Consider the following 23,342-nt stretch of genomic DNA (forward strand, 5'->3'; position numbering starts at 1 on the left):
TGGCGGGGGGGGAAGGGGTTGGCGAGCAAAGCGAGTAGGGGTGAAGCCCACTAATTGAATGAAAACTCAAAGGCTCAACCCTTGTGACATTCTTAAATAGATTTAGCCAGTCCAGAACTGAAGGTTGCAATGTGGGGATACCACACAGCTATTCATTAAATTGTTACATTTTGAAGAAATAAACATGTTTCCTTCTTTAATATTTCATAATATTTATGTTTGAAAATACATTAGGTTTTGGTCTCTGTATGGAAAACACATTTATGTCTATATGGAGTCAGTCTGTTTTGTTAAAATACACAGAAATACTGAATATCATATTTCAGGTTAAATTTACTGCAATATTAACAAAAGTCCATTTTGCATGGCCCTAACTGACAAAGATTATGGGCAATAGCTCAGACTGGCTTAAACGAGTAACTTTAAAATGCAGTGCTAAAAATAACAACCACTATAGAACCATTTGGTTGCCTGTGGCTTCTGTACCTGAACTAATAATAATGTTGATGACAGTGGCGGCTTCTAAGATCGTGCTGACACATCTAGAATAGAATTTTCTTCAAATATCAGAAACAGGTTTACACAAAGTATTGTTACAATATTTAAAATCTGTCTTTAAACCCATTATTTTCATTGAAAGTTCTTCCACTGGTAGCTTAACTTTAATTCTATTTTACAGCATACTGACTGCAAGTAACCCATATTTAAGATCTCATTTCATGTCAGTTTTGATATCTTAATAGCTATGAATCATGGCTCACCATCTCTTTTTCCTGGTACATTATTTCATGTTGCTTCAAAGATATTTGCTCTGTCAGTGATAAATTATTTATATTTCTTCTTTGTTTCACAAGGACAACTGTCGATTTACCCCAAATTCAGGTCAGGAGGATGCAGATAATGATGGTATTGGAGACCAGTGTGATGAGGATGCAGATGGTGATGGAATCAAAAATGTTGAGGTAAAACTCTATATTTATGTTGTGATGCCTTTATTCAATCTTAAAAAGTATGCCTCAAATTTTTAATTTTGATTTGTTATACTTTGAGGGGAAACTGTCTGTTTGCATTACCTTTGGGGGCCAAAGTGCAGGGTCAGCAGCCATTGTACAGCAAACTGCACATTAAGGGCCTTGCTCAAAAGGCACAACTGGCATATATCCTTGAGCTGGGTAGTTTAATGTAAACACAGGAATTAAAATATTATATTTTATTTTTCTGTTGTAGGTTTAAAACTTCAAACTAAATCTTATGAGAGACACAAAGTTGAGTAGTCATTGTTCAGACATAGACAGAATACATAAATGATTAACACTTGAATCCCTGAAGCCTATGAAAAAACTTGTAATCCCAAGTCACGTTAAATTTCTTTGCACCTCTCCATTAGCGTCATTTGTTTTGTAAATGTGTCGATCAGCACAAGCAACAAGCACACTATTATCCCATCCACTCACCGCCACAGCTCAACTCAGGCAAAAAGTTCTCCCACTCAAGACTGTTAATCTGGGTGTGAGGTGCCTAGAGTTGTATAGGGTAAATAATATATTGTTATTTGGATCACATGCATTTCAGGTGTTCCATATCAACAACGATCTGGGTAAATACAGGTTGACAGGAAATGTTGAGCATATACCTAAAACAGAAACTTTTTCATGTTATAGTACTAATGACAAATTTTAACATGAAGTGTATAATGTGTCAAAACCGAAGTCCAAATATCAAATAAACACTTTCACAAAAGGTATACGTATAACAAAACAAGTGTGCTTTTATTCAAGAATATAACCAAAGAAAAAGAACTTGGGTTTGGGTATGATGCTGACATGACTGCTTGGGTGGTGTAGCAGTAAGAACTGCTGACTCATAATCAAGAAGTTGCAGGTTCGATTCCGGGCGCTTCCCAGAGTTACCGTTTTGAGTAGGTATCGTGCAAAGTTCTGTTTGTGACTATGTTTTGCGATGGTCTTTATATGAAAAACATTTATATTTTACTTATATAAAAGCCACATCAAATGTTGTTTACCTATATGCATTTGCTTATCTTTCTACTGCATAAAGTCAAAGTAGACTGCAGAGCTTCCTGTGTTTGATCGGCATAGGCATGCTGACAAAGTACATGTCCAATACCACTTCTTATTCAGAAAAAGATCCCAGTCGACACACGGGAGAAAGACTTTCCAAGACTAAGGATATAAAGCTTATGGAGCTGTTTCTGGACAAAGGCAGAACCATAACAAAAGTTGCACAAAGCGCAACAGGACCTTCAACCTGCAGCTAAAGTCATTCGCATGCTGAAGCAGCTTTGCACATGTACTTTGTCAGCATGCCTATGTCGATCAAACACAGGAAGCTCTGCAGTCTAGTTTTGACTTTGCACTGTAGGAAAATAACGTAATAAATATAGGTAAACAACATGCAATGTGGTTTTTATATAAGTAACATATAAATGTTTTTCATATAAAGACTTATCACAAAACATAATCACAAACAGAACTTTTTAAGTTACCTTGGTGAGCTCTGTAAGCCCTGCTGTTTCGTTGAAGGACATGTGTGTAGCAGATTGACTGGCAGGATGACACCAAACCTGTTGCTCCATCCATCTTTTGCCTTTACGCCTGATTCAGTTGCGCTGTTCTTATATGTGACTGGGCATTTTTTGAGGGGAGGGCTTCTGTTCTCTTTCTCCAATGTAGATCACTCATCCTCATCTGAGGTGACCTCTGTTACAGCACATTTTTATTAGAAAACAGCAGTGTCAAATTGGGGAAAGCGTGAACATGACTGAGAGAATAACCCTGAATAATAAAAAAAAAAAAACACTAACCTTTACAAGTACCATAAATTTACACCGGTTGTTACAGACTCAAATCAAATGTATGTTTTTATTCTATAGTAGTAACAATAAAAGCAGCTCACTACTCAAAACGGTAATTCTGAGAAGCACCCAGAATCAAACCAGCAAACTCTTGATTATGAGTCAGCAGTTCTTACTGCTGCACCACTCAAGTGGTTGTGTAAGCATCATACCCTAACCCAATTTCTTTTTCTTCAGTTATATTTTTGAATAAAAGATCACTTCCTCTGTTATACTTGTACCTTTTGTGAAAGTGTTTATTTGATATTCGGACTTATGTCTTGACACATTCATGTCAAAATTTTGTCAATAGTACTATAACACGAAAAAAGTTTCTGTTTTAGGTATGTGTTCGACATTTCCTGTCATCCTACATTTAACCAGTTCATTGTAGACACAGAACACAGATGATATGTATGTGTTCCAAATAACGATATATTATTTACCCTATACAACTCCAGCCACCACATACTCAGATAAACAGACTTGAGCTGGGAGAACTTTTTGCCCGAGTTGTGCTGCGGCAGTGGGGGGGTGGGTAGCAGTCTACTTCCTGCTTGTGCTGATTGACACATTGGCAAAACAAAAGATGCTAATGGAAAGTTGTGAAGGAATTTAAGGTGGCCCAGGATTATGAGTTTTTTCATAGGCTTCAGGGATTCAAGTGTTAAGACAGTTAAAAGAGTATTGTGCTACATTGAACAATATATTGAGCACTAGGGCTGCAACTAATGATTATTTTGGTAGTCGACTAATCATTCAATTTTTTTCAGTTAGTTGAATAGTCGCGATTATTTCATGCCTGACTATTTTGATGCCTGCGACCTGTGGTTGCACATCCTGTTCTGGGCTCCAGTGCATGTCTTACCTCATCTGCTCACATCTGTCCACCTGTGAATGTCACCCTGATGTCTCTGCATTAACATGATTAAAGTTAATAATAATCAAATTAAAATAACAACCAGTGAAACATATCAATTTGAAAATAATCAGATGTTTTTATATCAGTGTGACCATCACAATAAAAAAGAAATACATTAAACAATAGAAACTAAAGTGCACGTAGTCTTTAAACAAAAAAAGTGCATTTAACTTAACCAAAAATGGCCACTGATGTGTCTTAAAGTCCAAAAGTTTAAATAAAACTTAAATACAAATAAAGTAAAACAATAATGTACAATTTATAAAAGATTCAGTTCATATATTCCTGATTGCATTGCAGGAACATGAGCATTACTGCAGCATCAAAACCAAATCTGCGAGGCTGCAGGAGAGTTTTTACCCCCAAGCTGTTAGACTCCTTAACACCAGGCTGCCCCCTGGGACCTTCCACATGGCCTCATCCACCACTAAAAACAGAACTTTTATACATGAAAACCACTATCCTGCTAAGATGAGTGTGCATGTAGAAAAGAACTGAAAATCTCATATTGACCTCTAAGGATTTTGACACTCTTGATATCCTTCTGCTGTGAAACATTCTGACCTGTCATTATTTACACGTCTTAAACAACTATTATCACACACTGATAATTTCTGTATTATCTATATCTTTTATTTATTATTTATTTATTTATTATATTACATATCTTACACATCAATATTGCTGCTACTTGTTTGTCCTATCTTTGCACAATGTCTTGTCTTGTTTGTGTTTTAATTTTAAATTTTTATTCTATTTTTAATTTACTATTTGCACATCATGTTGTTACACTGTGGACTCTGAGCTTCGCAATTTCGTCTATCTGTATACTTGTATATGGTTGAGATGACAATAAAGTTCACTTTGACTTTGAGTTTGACATTTCAACATGCTTTGGTGTGAGGCTGGCTCTCTTCTTTGAGACAATGTTCCCAGCTGCTGAGAAGAGATGCTCAGAGGGAGTAGAGGTAGCAGGAATACATAAGAATGACTTTGCAGACAGAGAAAGATGTTTTAATCATCAAACTCTTAAAGAAAAGTATTTTAGTTTATCACATCATGTACTATATTATGCCAAAATAAAAAAATAACGGACTAAAATATGTAACAGTGTAATTACTGCCAGCACATCGGAGCTGAGTATATTCGGAAAAGTACGTTTGTTGAACGCTGCAACCAGCTAGAGTCGGTTTCCAGTGCGGTTTGGAAGCACACCGAAGCCGAGTATATGTGGCGACATATATTCGGCGACGTACATTCATTGAACTCCACAACCGGCTAAAGTTGTTTCTCAGTGCAATTTGCCAGCACATCGGAGCTGATCAGTCAGTGCCATATATTCGTTGAGCAGCCAGCTCATGACCAATGCCGGCCCCTGCAGCCTCACTGTCTCTGGTATTGAGCCACTGCACTAAACGAGCCTGTAATCATCAGCGTTTACCCCTGTGTGTTTGCATGCAGCCAGTTCAAGTGCAGTTGGCTCGGTGATATACTGAATTTTATCAATGACTTCATATTGAACATATAGTAATAGACTGTTGCAGTAGTTTTTTTTAATAGTTTTTACAGTTCATTTGCAGTGTGTAAAATGATCAGTGTTGCAGTGATTGTGGTGGTCTTTGCATGAAAAAAAATACATGTTCCATTAAAATTTCACATTTTCTTTGTGAATTGTGATGTTTACAAAAGGCAGCTAAAAAGTATTTGGGGTCCAGGGGTGCATTAACCTCCAAGTATGTGTCGGTTTACGGGTTAACTATTATTGTCGAAACCTTGATATACACATTATAGGATAAACATCAACATTAACACGTGACACTAACTTTACTCGCTAAAACTTACCTCTCGAGAGATGGCAGCATCGCAGCTCCAGGATGCTTGCATTGGCAAACAATAACAAACGATACTGCCCCCAGATGTTCATGTAGTGCATTGCAGTTACAAAAACCAATGTGGTTCTTTGTGACTGGAGCCTCTATTGAAGGTTCTGTTTATGACGTGTTGACAATAAAAAATCCGCGTCAACGATTTTTTGTAGTCGACTTCGTCAATTACATCGGCTAACATTGCAGCCCTATTGAGCACAGGTCATAAGCTGTACAATGCACTAGTGAGGCCTTATCTTGATGTACTCTATGCAATGAGAACATGGAACATTGTTAGAATCTTGTTGATTGTGCGTTCTGCACAAACATGTTAAAGTATTTCTTCTCATACATAAATTACACCATACAATGTATCTATGGTTACCAAGTAGTGTAGCTGACAGTTTAATGCTTTAGTGACTTTCAGATCTCAACTTAATGATATTTTAGATGAACACGGATTGATAAGTTATCCAGCTGCTTTGGACTGAAAAGACAATTTTATGGTTTTACATGTGTAAGGTAGAACTGTGATGGATTACTCTTTAATCCCTGGTTGGTTCTCCTTTTTCACCTGATCTTGCCAGAATAAATGCACTAAGGTCAAAATTAGATTGGATGACTGGATGAATGCATAGTTCAAAGGTTAGCAAGTTGCATTGCATCATTTGGTTCCAATATTACTGCTGGGGTATAGAGAGTTGGATAATGGATGGATGGACATTGCTATTTTAGTGTGTTCTGTGCAGTGGACTGGCATCTTGTCTAGTCAAAGTTTTAGCCTTGCACCTTTCGTGAACTTGAAATCATTTGAGCAAACGAAAGAAACATTTTATACAAAAAACAACTACAGTTTCTTTCAAATAAGGGTCATATAACATCTCATAATTTTCTGTTCTTATTAAATTTTTTTTCTCTTTTTCTTTTTTTTTCAATAAAATTTACTCTATTATTTTTATACAGGATAACTGTCGACTAGTGCCGAACAAAGACCAACAGAATTCTGACACTGATTCTTTTGGAGATGCTTGTGACAACTGCCCCAATGTCCCAAATATCAACCAGCGAGACACTGACAACAATGGTGAAGGGGATGCCTGTGACAATGACATTGATGGAGATGGTGAGAAAGGGTTAATTAAACCATTTTCATTTTTAACTACACTATGGCTGCCAATGCTTAACTGTTCCTGAAATACCATTAAGAATCTTTAGGGGTGGTCAGGTCAATAAACATGCATAATTGCTTCATTTTAACTTTGGGCCAGTTGCCTACAATGCAGTACATCTTTTAGGTTTAAAAACATTATTATTTTCTTCTATATTAATATGTTAGCTTTTTAGAAATCTAACTTTTACACCTTACATCTATAATTCCTGTTGTTAGGTATACCAAATGTGCTGGACAACTGCCCCAAAGTCCCAAACCCTTTGCAGACAGATCGTGATGGTGATGGAGTGGGCGATGCTTGTGACAGTTGCCCTGAAATCAGCAATCCCACTCAAGTGAGTTGATTTCACTACCACTGAGGTGAAAGGCTGAAACTATGTTTACTATGTTGACTGAAGACATAATAATTCTCCTCTGTCATAATGATTCTCCTCCTTCAGCTGCAATTTAATCTCAAGGTTATTAGATAGATAGATAGATAGATAGATAGATAGATAGATAGATAGATAGATAGATAGATAGATAGATAGATAGATAGATAGATAGATAGATAGATAGATAGATAGATAGATAGATAGATAGATAGATAGATAGATAGATAGATAGATAGAGTAAGAAAAGGCACTATATAGGTGCCTGACCTGACACAGATTTACACAGGAGGCATGGATAAAACCAATAAACAATTTTTTTTTTCAGCTGGAGGGTACGTCTTCCCCGTAATCCCTCCAGCCACAACACAGTCCCAAGCACAGTACAGTACACCAAGCACCTTCTTCTCCCATTACCACTCCTCCTCAGCAAGCTTTGTCCTCCTACTCCCGACTCTGTCCCCTGAGTGGTGGTCGCTGGCTCCCTTTAGGAGCTACCCGGAAGTGCTCCAAGTGCTTGGTTGCCGACATCTGGCTGCACTTCCGGGTGTGGTGAGACCAATGCACCTGGCAGCGCCTGCGGGACCCAACAGGGCTGAACTGGACTTCAACCCCCATGAATCCCTGGGGGAGTCTGAGGTACTACTGCAAACCAGGGAGGCTGCCATCTAGCGTCCAGGGGGAGAAACTGGGTTTCCCACCCTTGTCCCCCTGGTAAATATGGTGCAGGGGCGTCCCGGCCAGGCATGGGCCCCGGCTATCTGTCACAATAGATAGAATACACATTAAAAATATTAACATTATCTTACATAACCTATGTAACATATGTTGGGAACTTGGACTGGCTTTTAAATCTAGACTCTGCTTTTAAAAGACACTAGTTAATCTCCTCCCCCTTTACTTATGACCACCATTGCTATTCCATTTTCTTCTGCACACTTTTCAACTGCCCCATGTTGTTCCAAGTGGTTTGCTTCTCATTATTATTAGGATCTTACTACAAAAACTACTACATTTTCATTTAACCCCCTTTACAGCTTCTGCCAGCTACAAGCATACCAACTTAAATGTGCTTTCCTGACCACAATTTCATACTTGTGTACTTTGTACTACCAACACTAAACATTATCACACTTTTCACTCGATCAGCATTTATCCTTCTTCTAAGCATCTTCAACACATCACATCATTTTGCCACCATATTGCCAATGTTCCAAGTCATACACAATTTTTATACTTTCTCTTACTCACCATCTCTCCTTTCTTTCTCTTGCCACCAAAATATCCTTATCAGAGTGTACTAATTTTACATTTCACCTGGCCACCTGGCTTTCCAACTTCTTGCATGTCAATGGCTGAAGGGGGTACCTTTGAAGTAGGCACACCCATTCATAATATTTTATATCATTTATTTTGAAAGTCCCCCTTAACCCTAAATTGAATTGAACAGGTTTGAGAATGTTATGTTATTATAGAGTTGTTGCAAATGACTGTTTTAAGGCAGGCACAAAGGAAGGAACCTTATTCTAAATCTGTGCCAAAACAATAGACACCAGCATGCCCAAGTGGACTGATGTTGAAAATGTTGCAGCAGCAAAAGGCCTCTGAGCTGAATAGCTTGATAAACCTTTATAATTAGATACCAAGAAAAGGGAGAATTTAGACAAGAAATTTGCTCAAAAGAAGGAGTAGGTGGGTATATGGATGTTATTGAGAAATCCCTGCCTTTTCCTCATGGCATTTCATGAAAATAACATTGTGTATCTGTAGTTCTGTGAAAGTAATGGAGCGCTACAAGAAGTAATGAGATTGGCATCAAGAAAGTCACAAGCAGTTGAATGGCTATAGTTTCAAATGAAGCAGGATTACGAGGAAAACATGGACAGGATAGCACAAGCAGGCTCTTACTGAAAGGTCCGAGGAGAACATCAGGTTTTAGCAACTATCAGATATAAGCCTGACATTTGGGAGCTTTTGTGCAGTTTAGCATCAGCCTTGTACTAAAGGCATAAACAAATGAGACCTGAAGTAGAAGGTACAGAAATGTAAAGCTGCCATGAAACTAAAACGCCAAAATATGAAAGCTGGAAACATCTTGTTGACAGTTGGAGATGAAGGATGGGTGGCAATGAAGGGCTCAGGGCAGAGACATCTGGTGTAATGGTGTTGGGAGGAACTCTCTTTGCTGCACTAGCTGTGTGGTGTGATGATTCAGAATGAAATCATTTTAATTATGAGCAAAGAAGTTGCTTGATGTAAACCTGTTTGGAACTATCAGGGCTTTGATCAGAAGATTTATGAGGTCTACCCATACACACACTATAATTTCTTCTGAATAAATGCACATGTAATATTACTTGTCTTTGTTGTTCTTCATACATGGTATTTTACAGTATTCTAAATTTTGTATTCTAAATTAACATTCTTTGCCATTAAAGAAAAATATTTTTAAGCAGATTGTACATAATTCTTAAAACAGAAAATGTCTCAGTAATTAGGCACAGTTTGCATTGCAGCCTCATGGTTTCACTGTATTCAATTTGAATCCCACATCCAGTCAATATGTGGAGTCCACAAGGATTTTCTTAGGTAATGTAAGTTTTCACTTAGCATACCTAAAATGTGCAAATTAGTTTAATCAGTTATTCAAAATTGTCCTCATTGTAATCATAGGTTGTGTGCTTCTTCTTGGGCTCTGTAACAGACTAACAGTCTGGACAGGCTCCACCCCAGCCTCACTACCCACAACCCGAGCCTTGAACTGGATTAAGCAGTTCCAAGATTATTATGCATGTTATGTTACTTTAAACTGAAAGTGAGTGAGTTGTTCCATAAATTTCCTCTCATTTAATTTCAGACTGACATAGACAATGATCTTGTGGGTGATGTCTGTGATACAAATCAAGACATGTAAGTATTTGCCAACAAGGGAAAAATGCAATTGCTATTAAAGTAGTAGAAATGTAATTACTGAAAAGATAAACTCTGTAATTCATACCCAATTAGCATATTATAGTGTAAGAATGCAACAGAAACGTAATGTAAAGATGAAAAGACTACATTTTCCAAAAAATGTATAGGCAGCATCAGCACTAAGCACATAATATGAGGTCTGTCATGAAATTGGTGTTAACATTGATTAATTTTGAAGAGACTTTTATTGTAAAAGTTATTGCCAGTTATGACATGTCAGTCCCTCCACTCCTGTAAGCATTCTTGGAAATTTTCTTGAGTGACGTCTGTATTGCTCTTTAGGTGTTTTCAGTAAATCTAACTAATATCATGATAGACTTAGTATGTCATCACACACAAGTATCTGCATATATACACTTGCATCCAAGCATATACAAAATGGAATATGTTTTCCTTTCATTTAAAAAAAAATCTGTTTCAAAAAATAAACATTCAGAGCCCCTTCAGTTATTTTCATGCTACTCTGTTTATAATTATAAACTGTAAATTTGATTCATGTTAAGAACAAAGAAAAATTGACCACAATTATTTTATTATTGTACTACACTATAAATACAAGCACATTACACGATACCTATTTTTAATGTTAGCATTTTATTAAAGTTTTATTTTTTATTGATTTTATTTCAAGAAAATAACATTACATACAATCAAGTCAAACATAACAAATCAGAATTAAAGTTGTATTTAATTCAGTTACAGTTGGCACTTTAGTGTAGTGGTTAGGGCTGAGCATTTATGGCTCCTGGGACCTTGGATCTATCCTAGGAACCATTGCTGTCTGTATGTGCTTCACTAATTCTCCTTAAGTTTGTGTAGGACCCTTCAGCTACTGTGTTTTCCCTCCAATACACCAAAGAAATGTAAATTAGATTGATTTTCAACTTTATATTGCCCCAGTGTAAGTAGGCACAAATGTGTGTGCAAACTAGGTAGATAGTGTTCAGCTCCCCCTGATTCTGTAATAGAAGATCTAAATATGAGTGATATGGTGGGGTTTTGATTAGCAGTGCTGTTTCTTAGCCCCATAAACCAGGGTTTGGATACCTGGTCTTGTTACTCTTTGCAAAGTTTTTTGTATTTTCCCTGTGTTTGTGTGGGTTTCATCCGGATATTCTGGTTATCAACCACATTCCAAAGACATATGCATTAATAAGCCTTTATAAATTGGCCTTCTGGGGTGGGAGTGTACATAAATGAGCCAACTTACACATTGGGGACTTACTTCACATATAACACTAACACAAAATCATGGTCAGAAAAAGATGGAGCTAATTATTCTCCTTTTTTGTTTCTCATTATACTGTACAAAATATGTCCTGTTGCATGGCTCCAACTGTAATATCTTCAGACTTCATTGTAAAAGCATCAGTTTAATTTAACTTTATCTGAAAGATATTATATATTTTACTGAAGTGCTAAGATACCTTTTCTACACTTACAGTTTATTCTGACCTTACAGTGACTGATGGCTATATTTTCATATTTGAAAAAAACTTCTAAGTTCAATTCATCATTCTCATGAGGCCCAGGTTTAGCACTTAAAGGGCTTAACACTTAAGTAAAAGCTAGGCAGGAATTTGGACACCTCTTTAGTTGTTGTAATGGTAAGTGATACCTAAAATGATCCAAAACAAGAGAAGCATGTCTTCAGTGATATTTGTTGAGTATATTAAGCCACTATGAATGACATTAGTTCAATGTGCTTATCACTGTGTTTGACTCCTAAGTATATGAATCAATCAGCTCCCATATCTAATAACTAGTACTTAGTTACTTGACCAGAACAACTCACACTTACAGTCATATGAAAAAGTTTGTGAATCCCTCTTAATTCTTTGGATTTTTGTTTATCATTGGCTGAGCTTTCAAAGTAGCAACTTCCTTTTAATATATGACATGCCTTATGGAAACAGTAGTATTTCAGCAGTGACATTACGTTTATTGGATTAACAGAAAATATACAATATGCATCATAACAAAATTAGACAGGTGCATAAAGTTGGGCATCCCAACAGAGATATTACATCAATGCTTAGTTGAGCCTCCTTTTGCAAATATAACAGCCTCTAGACACCTTCTATAGCCTTTGATGAGTGTCTGGATTCTGGATGGAGGTATTTATGACCATTCTTCCATATAAAATCTCTTCAGTTCAGTTAAATTTGATTGCTGCCGAGCATGGACAGCCTGCTTCAAATCATCCCATAGATTTTCAATGATATTCAAGTCAGGGGACTGTGACGGACCTTCCAGAACATTGTACTTCTCCCTCTGCATGAATGCCTTTGTAGATTTCGAACTGTGTTTTGGGTCATTGTCTTGTTGGAATATTCAACCCCTGCGTAACTTCAACTTTGTGACTGATGCTTGACCATTATCCTGAAGAATTAGTTGATATTGGGTTGAATTCATCCAACCATCGACTTTAACAAGGGCCCCAGTCCCTGAACTAGCCACACAGCCCCACAGCATGATGGTACCTCCACCAAATTTGACAGTAGGTAGCAGGTGTTTTTCTTGGAATGTGGTGTTCTTCTTCCGCCATGCAAAGCGCTTTTTTTATGACCAAATAACTCAATTTTTGTCTCATTAGTCCAAAGTACTTTGTTCCAAAATGAATCTAGCTTGTCTAAATGAGCATTTGCATACAACAAGCGACTCCGTTTGTGGCGTGAGTACAGAAAGGGCTTCTTTCTCATTATCCTGCCATACAGATGTTCTTTGTGCAAATTTCGCTGAATTGTAGAACGATGTACAGATACACCATCTGCAGCAAGATGTTCTTGCAGGTCTTTGGAGGTGATCTGTGGGTTGTCTGTAACCAATCCTGCACATATGCCGCTCCTGTATTTTTCTTGGCTTGCTAGACCTGGGTTTAACAGCAACTGTGCCTGTGGCTTTCCATTTCCTGATTACATTCCTTACAGTTGAAACTGACAGTTTAAACCTTTGTGAGAGCTTTTTGTAGCCTTTCTCTAAACCATGATACTGAACAATTTTTGTTTTCAGATCTTTTGAGAGTTGCTTTGAGGATCCCATGCTGTCACTCTTAAGAGGAGAGTCAAAGGGAAGCACAACTTGCAATTGACCTCCTTAAATAATTTTCTCATGATTGGACATACCTGTCTATGAAATTCAAGGCTTAACGAGCTAATCCAACCAATTTGGTGCTGCAAGTAATCAATATTGAGAAGTTACATGCATTCAAATCAGCAAAATTACAAGGGTACCCAAATTTTTTCACAGCCAGTTTTTCTCATTTGATTTAATTTCATACAACTAAATACTGCTTCACTAAAAATCTCTGTTCGGAAAACACCCCAGTACTCAGATGTTCCTAGAAAATGACAGACATACCACTGTTATCTTTTTGTTGAAAGGAGAGTCAATTATTATGCAGGCTGAGAGGGCTTCTCAAACTTTTTCATATGACTGTAGTTGTCTGATATGCCTAACACCTGACTCTTGGTCTAATGTCTAATTTTAGCTCAGCTGAAAGGCATTACTGGGATGCACGTGGAACAAGTGCCTTACAGGCATTTAGAATAACAGGAAACGTTCTGAAAGAGATGGATACATGCATACATACAGTGTTCAGTACTTCTGTACTGTCTACTTAACATTACATGGTGTAGCCCAGCTGATCCAATTCAGGCTTTTGAAGGCCAGATTTTCTCTGAACAGGAATGGACACAAGGCTGAAAGCAACCATGGATAAGATACCAATTCAATTTTGACAGATATTTGCAATGCCTGCACTTTGTTTACAATTGGTTATCTATTTTAGCTATATACATATCCACCTTAAACATTTAGATTTATTAACTAAATCTGAGGTTGTAAAATCCTGGACTAGTAAGAACTTAAAGGTCTCTAATCATACACAGTCATTCTCCAGTAGTGTTTTTCAGCTATTAGTCTGTAGATATTGTAAAGAAGGATAATGTACACTAGTAACAACAGGCTACACATAGCTTCATGAGTCATAATGAGTTCATTGGATTTAGAAATGCCAATGTACAGATGAGATTCACAACTCGATTGTCAATGCTGTTCTTCACTCCATCTTACCTAAGTAACTGAATGCTTACATCCTCTTCTTGGCTTCTCTGTTTTCAGTGATGGAGATGGCCACCAAGACACTAAGGATAACTGTCCTGAAATTCCAAACAGCTCCCAACTTGACTCTGACAATGACGGAATTGGAGATGATTGTGATGATGATGACGACAATGATGGTATTCCAGACTTTGGAGCACCTGGGCCAGACAACTGTCGGCTCATTCCAAATCCAAACCAGAAGGATAGTGATGGTAAGGCCCAAATAATTCTTGTGAAATAGACTGAATCTTAACTATAACTGGGAGAAATTTCTAAGAGATGTTATTATATAGACTGCCAGAAAAATAACTGTCCTGGCCCATTTATTTATCTCTATATTAATGTAAAAAACATTTAGCAGGAATTTTACTGTCAGCCACAGCTATCACTGTAAATAAACTTTACAGTACTTACTATGATTTATAATATTTGCCTTAAAGGCATCTCCTAACTGTGTAAGTATGCAATTTTGTTTATTTTCTTTTTTCAATAGATATATATTATATTGTCAATTATCCTTCCAAAAACTTTAGATTAGATTAGAGTGACATGCATGCTGCAAATGTTCCCTTTTTAGTTTGATTTTTTTTTTCCTTTTAAATTCAAGACCTGTTTACACTTACCACTTTCAGGTTTGTTGAGGCATATCATGTGTTAACATAAACAGAATATTGGTTATTAAAACTTTTGCTTGCTATCAGTAACTTAATTTACCACTGTATGGTTTATGACTGCCTGGCTCTATCTAATACAGTGTAAGGTCTGTTCCATGTCAGTTTTGTAATATGCCAGGGAAGATATTTAAACTTAGCTGAATTCATACTTCCCTAGCATAATGATCTCTACTGTACTGTGGGAAGATATATCCCTAAAAACTGGTTACAAAGAGATGGTACAAACCAGCAAACTATTAAATGCTTCACACTCATAAAATTTGCAAGATGGGTCCTACTGTTAGAAACTAGACCATTCAAGTGCTGCTTGCTATGCAAAGTGGAATTTGCTGTATGTGGTCTTATACCTTGGTAATGAATTGATATACAGTTTGGTAAATGTCCTGCAGTATCAGTAGAAACATATGAAGTTGAAGTATCTCCAGGTCTAAAACTGTAACTGGGGAAATGTACATTAAATATTCTGTACTTAAAATAAAGATGGATAAATAATGTTAAGAGCAAGATCAACAAATCTAAAATCTGCATTACATGTTTGAGGTTTTGCCATTTTTTTAAACCTGCCCGTTTGTGGTTAGGTACTGTTTTTGCAGGTCGGAAGGCATTTTACTATCACCTTTCAGGCTAATTTGGCTGAGTTCTTTAAAATGGTTATGTAAAATTATGTGAGTTTTCAACTCTTCTTCTAATTAAAATGGAATGAAGTAGTCAGCTAGGCAACAGAATTTTTTCTTTCACTCTATTGTTAAATGAATTATTGTACCTACTGTGCTGACTTTTATATTATAGTATATACTTCCTTCTATAGCAAACATCATCTTGTAGCACTTTACAAATACAATGCAATGGTTTAAAAATATTTTTACTGTTTCAGTACAGGCAGGTTAAATGACATGCTTTGGGTAATACAGTGGTTCAGAGGGAGGAATTGAACCACATCAGTTTTATGGCTGAAGGTCCACATTACACTGACTGTCAAGACATAAAAGATGCTACATTAGGGAGAAGCCATCTATAAAGACATGTTTTACTTTGTTCAAAATAATATTTTTAACACCTACCCACCTCATGCAGTAGGTGTTTATGTTTGTGGCTGACAGTTCATATACAGTATTCAAGCCTACTGAAAAACCCTCCCATATGTTAAAATAAAAGGTGTTATCAGTGTTGTTTAATCTTTATTTTCTGAATCAATTAAGTTTGATGTTGCAATTGTAACTATCACACCTATGCAAAAAATATCATTGAAAATATTGAATTAGCTTTCAATATTTAAATTATATCCAGTACCTGACCACAGCTGCTCATCTAGCACTTTTCCCACTAAAGATAAGCTTTATCATTGTGCTTTATTTGCAAGCACTGTGGATGAAACAGAATATTACACATTTTACTCTGAATTTAAAATTAATTGCTTTTCCTTACATGCTTGTAGTTATCAGTGTTCTAAAGCTTCTACTTTAAGTTGCCTTTTTCTGTACATACAGTTGCTTTCAAATTTCAGCAATGTTGAATGGCAATTTTGTGTATTATGCAGATAAGCAATTCTTGCCATTGATCAATACTAGAACTCTAGAATAACAAAATTGACCACAGAATTTTATGGATGAAAATGCGTTGACAGACTGAGTTGTTAAGTATTCAACATCTTTGTTACCAAACATTTAAATGGACTCTGTTGCAACAATATTCTTGAGGTTCCATAATTAGTTAAATGTAGTTCACCTACAATTAAAGGGTCCCCCATGAGCTTAGATTAAATATACTGTACATAGCATTTCATTTAGTGCAGTTCCACATAAAAACTACATCATGAAGACAAAGGAACCGTTAAAGCAAACCAGGCATAAGATTATTGAAAAGCAATGATGTGCACTTAGGGGAAGACTACAAGAAAATATCTCACACCACAGTAAAGCTCTTTGTAAAATTATGCAGAAATACAATATCACTGTGAATGTGAATAGCAAGAGCTAAGATGGGAGAAACTCTGGATTCAAAATGCCATGCTAAGCACAAAGCACCATGTAATATATACATTACTAGCCATGTGCGCCCAACTACGTTGCGCGTGTTAAAGTTGTCTGTGAAGGGCTCCCTGTTTAAACCCGGCTGCCAGTCGTGAACTGGGCCCTTCGTTGCACAGCATTATGATTTTTTATAAGGGAAACATACAAAAGAAAACCCTTGAACTTTGATTCAATAGGAACGGCCTACTCTGTCCGAATCGTAATTATGTGGTGGTGTAGGGCCATTTCTGCTTCTGTCCGTTCACAGTCTGTCTCGTTTTCACGACGCTATCGTTTCCTCTCACGATGTCTTCTCAACCTTTCTCCAATCTCGCAAGTTGCTTTGTGGCAATCCAAAGAGTAAGGCAATATACACGGAGCAATGGTTATAAAAGGGGGACACATAGGTATCCAGGCTCTTCAAAGCATAAATAGGGATCACTTTACTGACATGTGAGCAAGCCACAGTACAACTGTGAGATGCGCAGCACTCGCCGGCTACAACGTAACAATAATTATTTCCGGAACGTGCTGTTACGTTGTCATTCATTTTACCCACTGTCTTTCTTTCATTTATATGTTACGTAGGCACGTACCTATTATCTTCGGCAATCTCATTCTCTAACCAGGCCTCAGGAGCTAACCAACGTAACACTGTCCACCACCCCTTTCGTTATTCCGGCACATTGTTGACAATCGTGAGCAACAACAATGTACTAAACTGGACGGTGGTCTACGCATGCGTGGAATTTGTGGACAAACAAAGATCAAGATCTAAATGAAGATCTCTCTAGTTAATTTAAAGCACAACAATTTGTTTAGTTTGAATGTTTGTGTTTTCAGGTGTGACTGGAGTACTACAGTCTTCAGTAGTATAAGCCTGGAGGAGATTCTTAATGCAATGCCTATGTTTTAGCTGTCTCTCTACTGCCATCTAGTGCTTCTTCTTCTAATTCATTCACTGACAAACAAAGATCAAGATCCAAATGAAGATTATATATAGAGATATATGAACCATTTTCTTATGGGGCCCATTATCATTAGGAAAAGGTTAAGTTAAACTTTAACTTACATGGCCAGCCACTTTCCAATATACTATAATACAGAGTCCAGTCCATGCTCTTCTTGGAATATAATAGAAGTTTGACACTGTGTTTGCCACTCATGTGACCCATTCCCTTTATATTCCAAGTAGTGGAGAGAATCATTTATTTAAAGTGTTAACACTGGCGAGGGAATGGAAAAATAAAAAAGAATAGAAAATACTGTGCACAGTAACACCTGATGACAGTTATTTATGCATTTATTAAAAAAACATTATGTACAGCCTCACCAGATCTTTTAATAGTCACAGTACATACAGTATATCTCTCTATTATAAAAAAAATCTTGCAACAAGATGTGATCTTCTGAAGAGAGACAGAGAGACTCTTCAGAGAGGCAGAGACACTTTCACTTCGTGCGACACGGTCAAGTCACGTCATACTGACATCCATTGGAAGCATGTTCCCATGACATGGTGACCTATAGGCAAGTAATGTAATAGTCAGCACGGAACAAGTGGAATTGCAGGTCCAAACAGGGTCAGAAATAAAAGACAAAGAGTAAAAGACACAGTAGAACTTCATAAAGACGTTCAAAAACATTGCCGCTTCTTCATGCAGAGCAGGTTACAGATTATGAAAGCAGTTGAATTCGAAAGGCTCAAAAAAACCTTGGCGCGATGCACATGCAGACAGAGATAGAGGTTAGGAGCACGCACTGATACAGCCCATTGCTGCACCCATCACATGACAAACAAACTTAGAATCCCTGGTTAGGACCTGAGTGCACACATGCAGAGCAAGTTCAAAAATATGACAGTAATAAAAGTCGAAAGTGTCAAAAAAAAAAAAAAGAGTACAGATCGCATTCACGCATACAAACGGAAATTATTACTTGGTGAAATAACCTAACAGCAAAATGAGATTGAATATATGGATATTGGTGATATGTCAGAAGTATGTAGATATTGTATGGCTTTAAAATTTAAGTCGGAGACTTTTACATCATCTCATTAATGTTGCCATCAGGAAAAAGTACTGCTGCTTCCCAATGAAGAGGCATTTCTGCAAGAATTCAGATGTGTTCTTTGTGAAAGTGAAATCCACAAACACTGCAGGCAAAATATATGCGTCCACAATAATCTTTTCACGTTAGCATCATTCAATGAACAAAACATTGATTTACACAATAATGGACCATACGCTATGAGAATCTGTGTTCCCGCAACAATTACAGCTACAGTAACTTTAATTTCGAAGAAAACACAATTTGGTCAGATGTATCTTTATGATCACAGAGAAGCGATGTAACATAGCACTGAAACAGTTAAATGATCTGACATAATAGAAATTATACAGCCAATAATGGATACAAATCCATACGTCCAAAAGTATCGCACTCTACATGAAATTTATCAGCAAAAGAAAATTTTTTTGATTTCTATATGAATCCAAAAGATCACAATCGCATTTGTAATAAACCTACATGTGATGAATTATTAGCGATAATTATTTCGAAAGACAGAGATATCAAAGACAGAGTAGATCTTCGTCTATATCCAAAGGCAAAGCATGATTCGTCAATTTTGTCAAATACATCGCCACATGCCGACCCTTTACTCTTTCCTTTGCTTTTCCCAGATGGCGAAACTTGATGGTTGTACAATATGAAACACATTCAGAACAATGAATAACACCCACACAATATTTCGGGTTAAAATTAGCAATAAGTTCCCATGTATTTAACTCACTTCTATCATCTCAACGTCTATCGCAACATTACAATATTAATGCTAATGTAAAAGTTGCAGCTATTTGTCTCTTTCTTATTAAATCGAATCAAGCTAAACTTAGAACGGAACATATGCAAGGGCTCATTGATCATGTTCAAAATCCAAATATCAATAGTTTAGACACATTCAAAATAGGTAAAACAGTAATATTACCATCTTCATATCAAGGTAGTCCAACAGCACTGCAACAGTTATATCATGATGCAATGGCAATATCCAGAACTATCGGTTGGCCATATTTATTTCTTACAATGACGTGCAATCCACAATGGCCAGAAATCCGCAGCTTCTTGAGAACAATGCCACTGGCTATATCGGATCTGGATATTCCCACTTTTGTAAGTAGATTGTTTTATCAGAAAGTCTTATTTTTACTGAATGATGCCATTCATATTAAAACGTTTACAGTTTCCCATGAGAACAGATTTTGCAATGACAACAAATGACATGGACAAACATTTGAAAAAGTCAGTTTATTTATAACAGAGTTATACGTTGCATTATCACACTGACAAGGAATCAAAATTCAATGTGATCTTGAAGAAAAGTTCATTCCAAATATTGTTTTTACTGAAGTTTTAAAGTAAAAAGTGAACATAATGCATACAGTATGTAACAATTCCCATGAAAAAAAAACACTTTAAATTGTATTTGCACATGACCAACCCAGGGGTTGGCGAGCAAAGTGAGCAGGGGGCAGAGCCTCCTAGTACTAGAAAGAAATGCTCAGGTAATAAACATAGACTGATGAGTAAGACCATACTGGTTAATTCAAATCATTTGTCAAAGCTTAAATGTTCCCCTGTTTTTAGGTAATGGAGTTGGTGATGTCTGTGAAAATGATTTTGACAACGATACAGTAATGGATTTGAATGATGTGTGCCCAGAGAGTGCAGAGGTTACATTGACTGATTTCCGAGCCTATCAAACTGTGGTTCTGGATCCTGAAGGGGATGCACAGATTGATCCTAACTGGGTAGTCCTGAATCAGGTAGGAATGTCCTTGAAACCATACTCTAACATAAGCCATAGTACAGTCAGTACTGGGAGATTTTTTTCTCTCTGCTTTCTTTTCCTGTCTTTCTGTGGTGGTGTTTTGCATAAACCCCACCTAATAGTGGCACTGTCAGCCACCTCTAGTGCTTGAAAAAAAGCGGGTATCTCAGCTGTCCACAAAACCTACAACATCGAATCCTCTACGACTAAACCTGAAAACAATGAGTGACTTGGCAACATGCATGTTAGGTAGAATGCTGGGTGGTCTTTTTTCGACTTGGAACCCCTGAAGATTTTTTTTCTTTTTTTTCTGCCCTCCCAGCCATCTGACCTTATCATCGTAATCATCATAGTCTCCATTAATGACTTAGAATATTATATTATATATAAGGAGTTTTCTACTAATATATATTTATATTATGTAAGCTTTTATAGGCAGAGTGGTGGCTTTGAGGCTAGGGATCTGCACTGGCAATCAGACGGTTGCCAGTTTGAATCCCGTAAATGCCAAAAGGGACTCTACTCTGTTGGGCCCTTGAGCAAGGCCCTTAACCTGCAATTGCTGAGCACTTTGAGTAGTGAGAAAAGTGCTATATAAATGCAAAGAAATATTATTATTATTGTATTGATTTATTTTTTTATTGCTTATTAATTGTTACTCTTGCCTAATTTAGATTGTTTTTCCTTTCTTGTTAACTATGTCTTTGACTTCTTGTAAGTACTTTGAGCTACATTGTGTATGAAAATGTGCTATAGAAATAAATGTTTTAATATCAGGATATTTTATTACTATTCGGTTTGTTATTATTTTCTCTTTTCTTGTCTTTTTAAACTCTTATGCCTCACACTGAGTTCACTGCACCTTCAATTTCGTTGTTCCTTTGTAAAAGTGACAATGACAATAAAGATCTATCTATCTATCTATCTATCTATCTATATTAGTCCACATAGGTTTAAAAAAAAATCACAGTACAATTTTTTATTACAGTATATCTTATGGGGAATTATTTGGAGAGTAAAATTAAAATGGATGCTTTAATAGTCAGTTTTAACCATTCAGTTTAGTGAAAACTTAAAACTTGCAATTAACTGAAGAGTAGAATTAAGTATATTTATAATAGCAGACACATAGTAGAATAATAAAATAAATTATATGACTTTTGAGTATTGAATGCAATTCACCATTTCAGTCTGTACAGTATAAAGTTACTTGTACCCATCCATTCATTTTTTCATACTGGGGGTACTGAAAATGCACATCTGTTGTTTCACTGGGGACTAAGTGTGTCAGATCCATTCATTTTATCTCCATCAGTTAGTTGCTGTTTTGCATCCTAAGCTTAATCCTCTGTCTAGTGATTCAAATAATAATGCTTCTTAAATTCATTAGTAATAGTTAAAGCATTATGTTGTCAAATATCTGTTTGCAGGGTATGGAAATTGTGCAGACCATGAATAGTGACCCAGGACTGGCAGTTGGTATGTTTTTTATCTATCTAAATTAATTAAGAGCCTTGACTACAATTATGGAAAAAACACTGATATTTTATGGACTCCTGCATGAATATTTCTTAAAATGTTTTTTTGAACTTTAGAAACATAATAAATTAATGTAGTCCAAAAAATAGCACACACAAAAAATGTACACTGTCATAGGTTTATTGAAAATATTGTTTAAATCTTCAAGATCAAGAGTGAAGAAATTATGTGGAACCTTAGATTTAGTAACTGGTAAAACTTCCTCTGGGAGGAATAACCCTATACTATACCTGCTGATCAGACCAGAACAAAATTTCAGCCTATTCCTTTTTACCAGATTGTTGTAGTTTACTTTGTCTTCTGGATATCTTGAATGAAAATCTTGGTTTGGACCAATAGGATTGTGGCTAGGACTCCGACTTGGTCACTCTGAAAAGCAGAATTTCTTTAAAGCCACTTTGCCATTGTTGTAAGTTGTCAGATTTGGGTTTTATTTTTTGTGCATTTTTGATATTTTCAATTTTCATTATTATATACATTTTTATTATTTAATGTTATTTCCTCTCCTGCTTTTACTGTGCTATTTTGTTTTCATGTTCTCTTAAGATTGCTACCATCTTGGGTTCCTGTTTCATGGCAAGTGGTCACGGTTGCGGTTGCTACAGTCATTGCCAATAACATGACAAAATCATGTGTTACCTCATTATATCTCCCCTGTTTAAGATGGCAGTGGGCATAGTTAGCAGTGGGCATCTAAGTTTTTTGATAAAATGGAAACCTTTGTGAGATCTTAGTATAATTATGGAATATAATATTAGTCATAGTTAGGATCATTTTTTTTCTACATTTTGACTCCTGAGTTTTGATCAACATTTTGATTTTGTTTGCAAGATCACATCAACTTATTTATCTTTGATCCACAATACTTTTTTGACCATTTTTTGATTTTCCATTTGGCTCTAATTTCCTAACATTGGCAAGTGTCCTGATATTCCCCTGAATAATTCCCAGATGCTGGTTGGAATTCATTGTTTCCATAATGTTTACAAGACATTCAACCATTGAGGCAAACATGAAGTCCCACCCCA

General features: G+C 36.4%; 1 protein-coding gene across 2 annotated transcripts in view; it reads left to right on the top strand.

The window, feature by feature from the left end:
* The window catches only part of thbs3a (thrombospondin 3a), a 97,175-nt gene that overhangs the window by 47,275 nt on the left and 26,558 nt on the right, over positions 1–23,342 (top strand). For both annotated transcript variants that reach the window (XM_039752308.1, XM_039752316.1), the window contains 7 exons: positions 855–962; positions 6,605–6,764; positions 7,029–7,147; positions 10,041–10,093; positions 14,279–14,472; positions 20,592–20,770; positions 22,206–22,254. In XM_039752308.1, the coding sequence (XP_039608242.1) occupies positions 855–962; positions 6,605–6,764; positions 7,029–7,147; positions 10,041–10,093; positions 14,279–14,472; positions 20,592–20,770; positions 22,206–22,254 (862 nt within the window). The remainder of the gene's footprint in view (positions 1–854; positions 963–6,604; positions 6,765–7,028; positions 7,148–10,040; positions 10,094–14,278; positions 14,473–20,591; positions 20,771–22,205; positions 22,255–23,342) is intronic.

The sequence above is a fragment of the Polypterus senegalus genome, chromosome 1 (assembly GCF_016835505.1).
Source record: "Polypterus senegalus isolate Bchr_013 chromosome 1, ASM1683550v1, whole genome shotgun sequence".
NCBI classification, from domain to species: Eukaryota; Metazoa; Chordata; class Cladistia; order Polypteriformes; family Polypteridae; genus Polypterus; species Polypterus senegalus.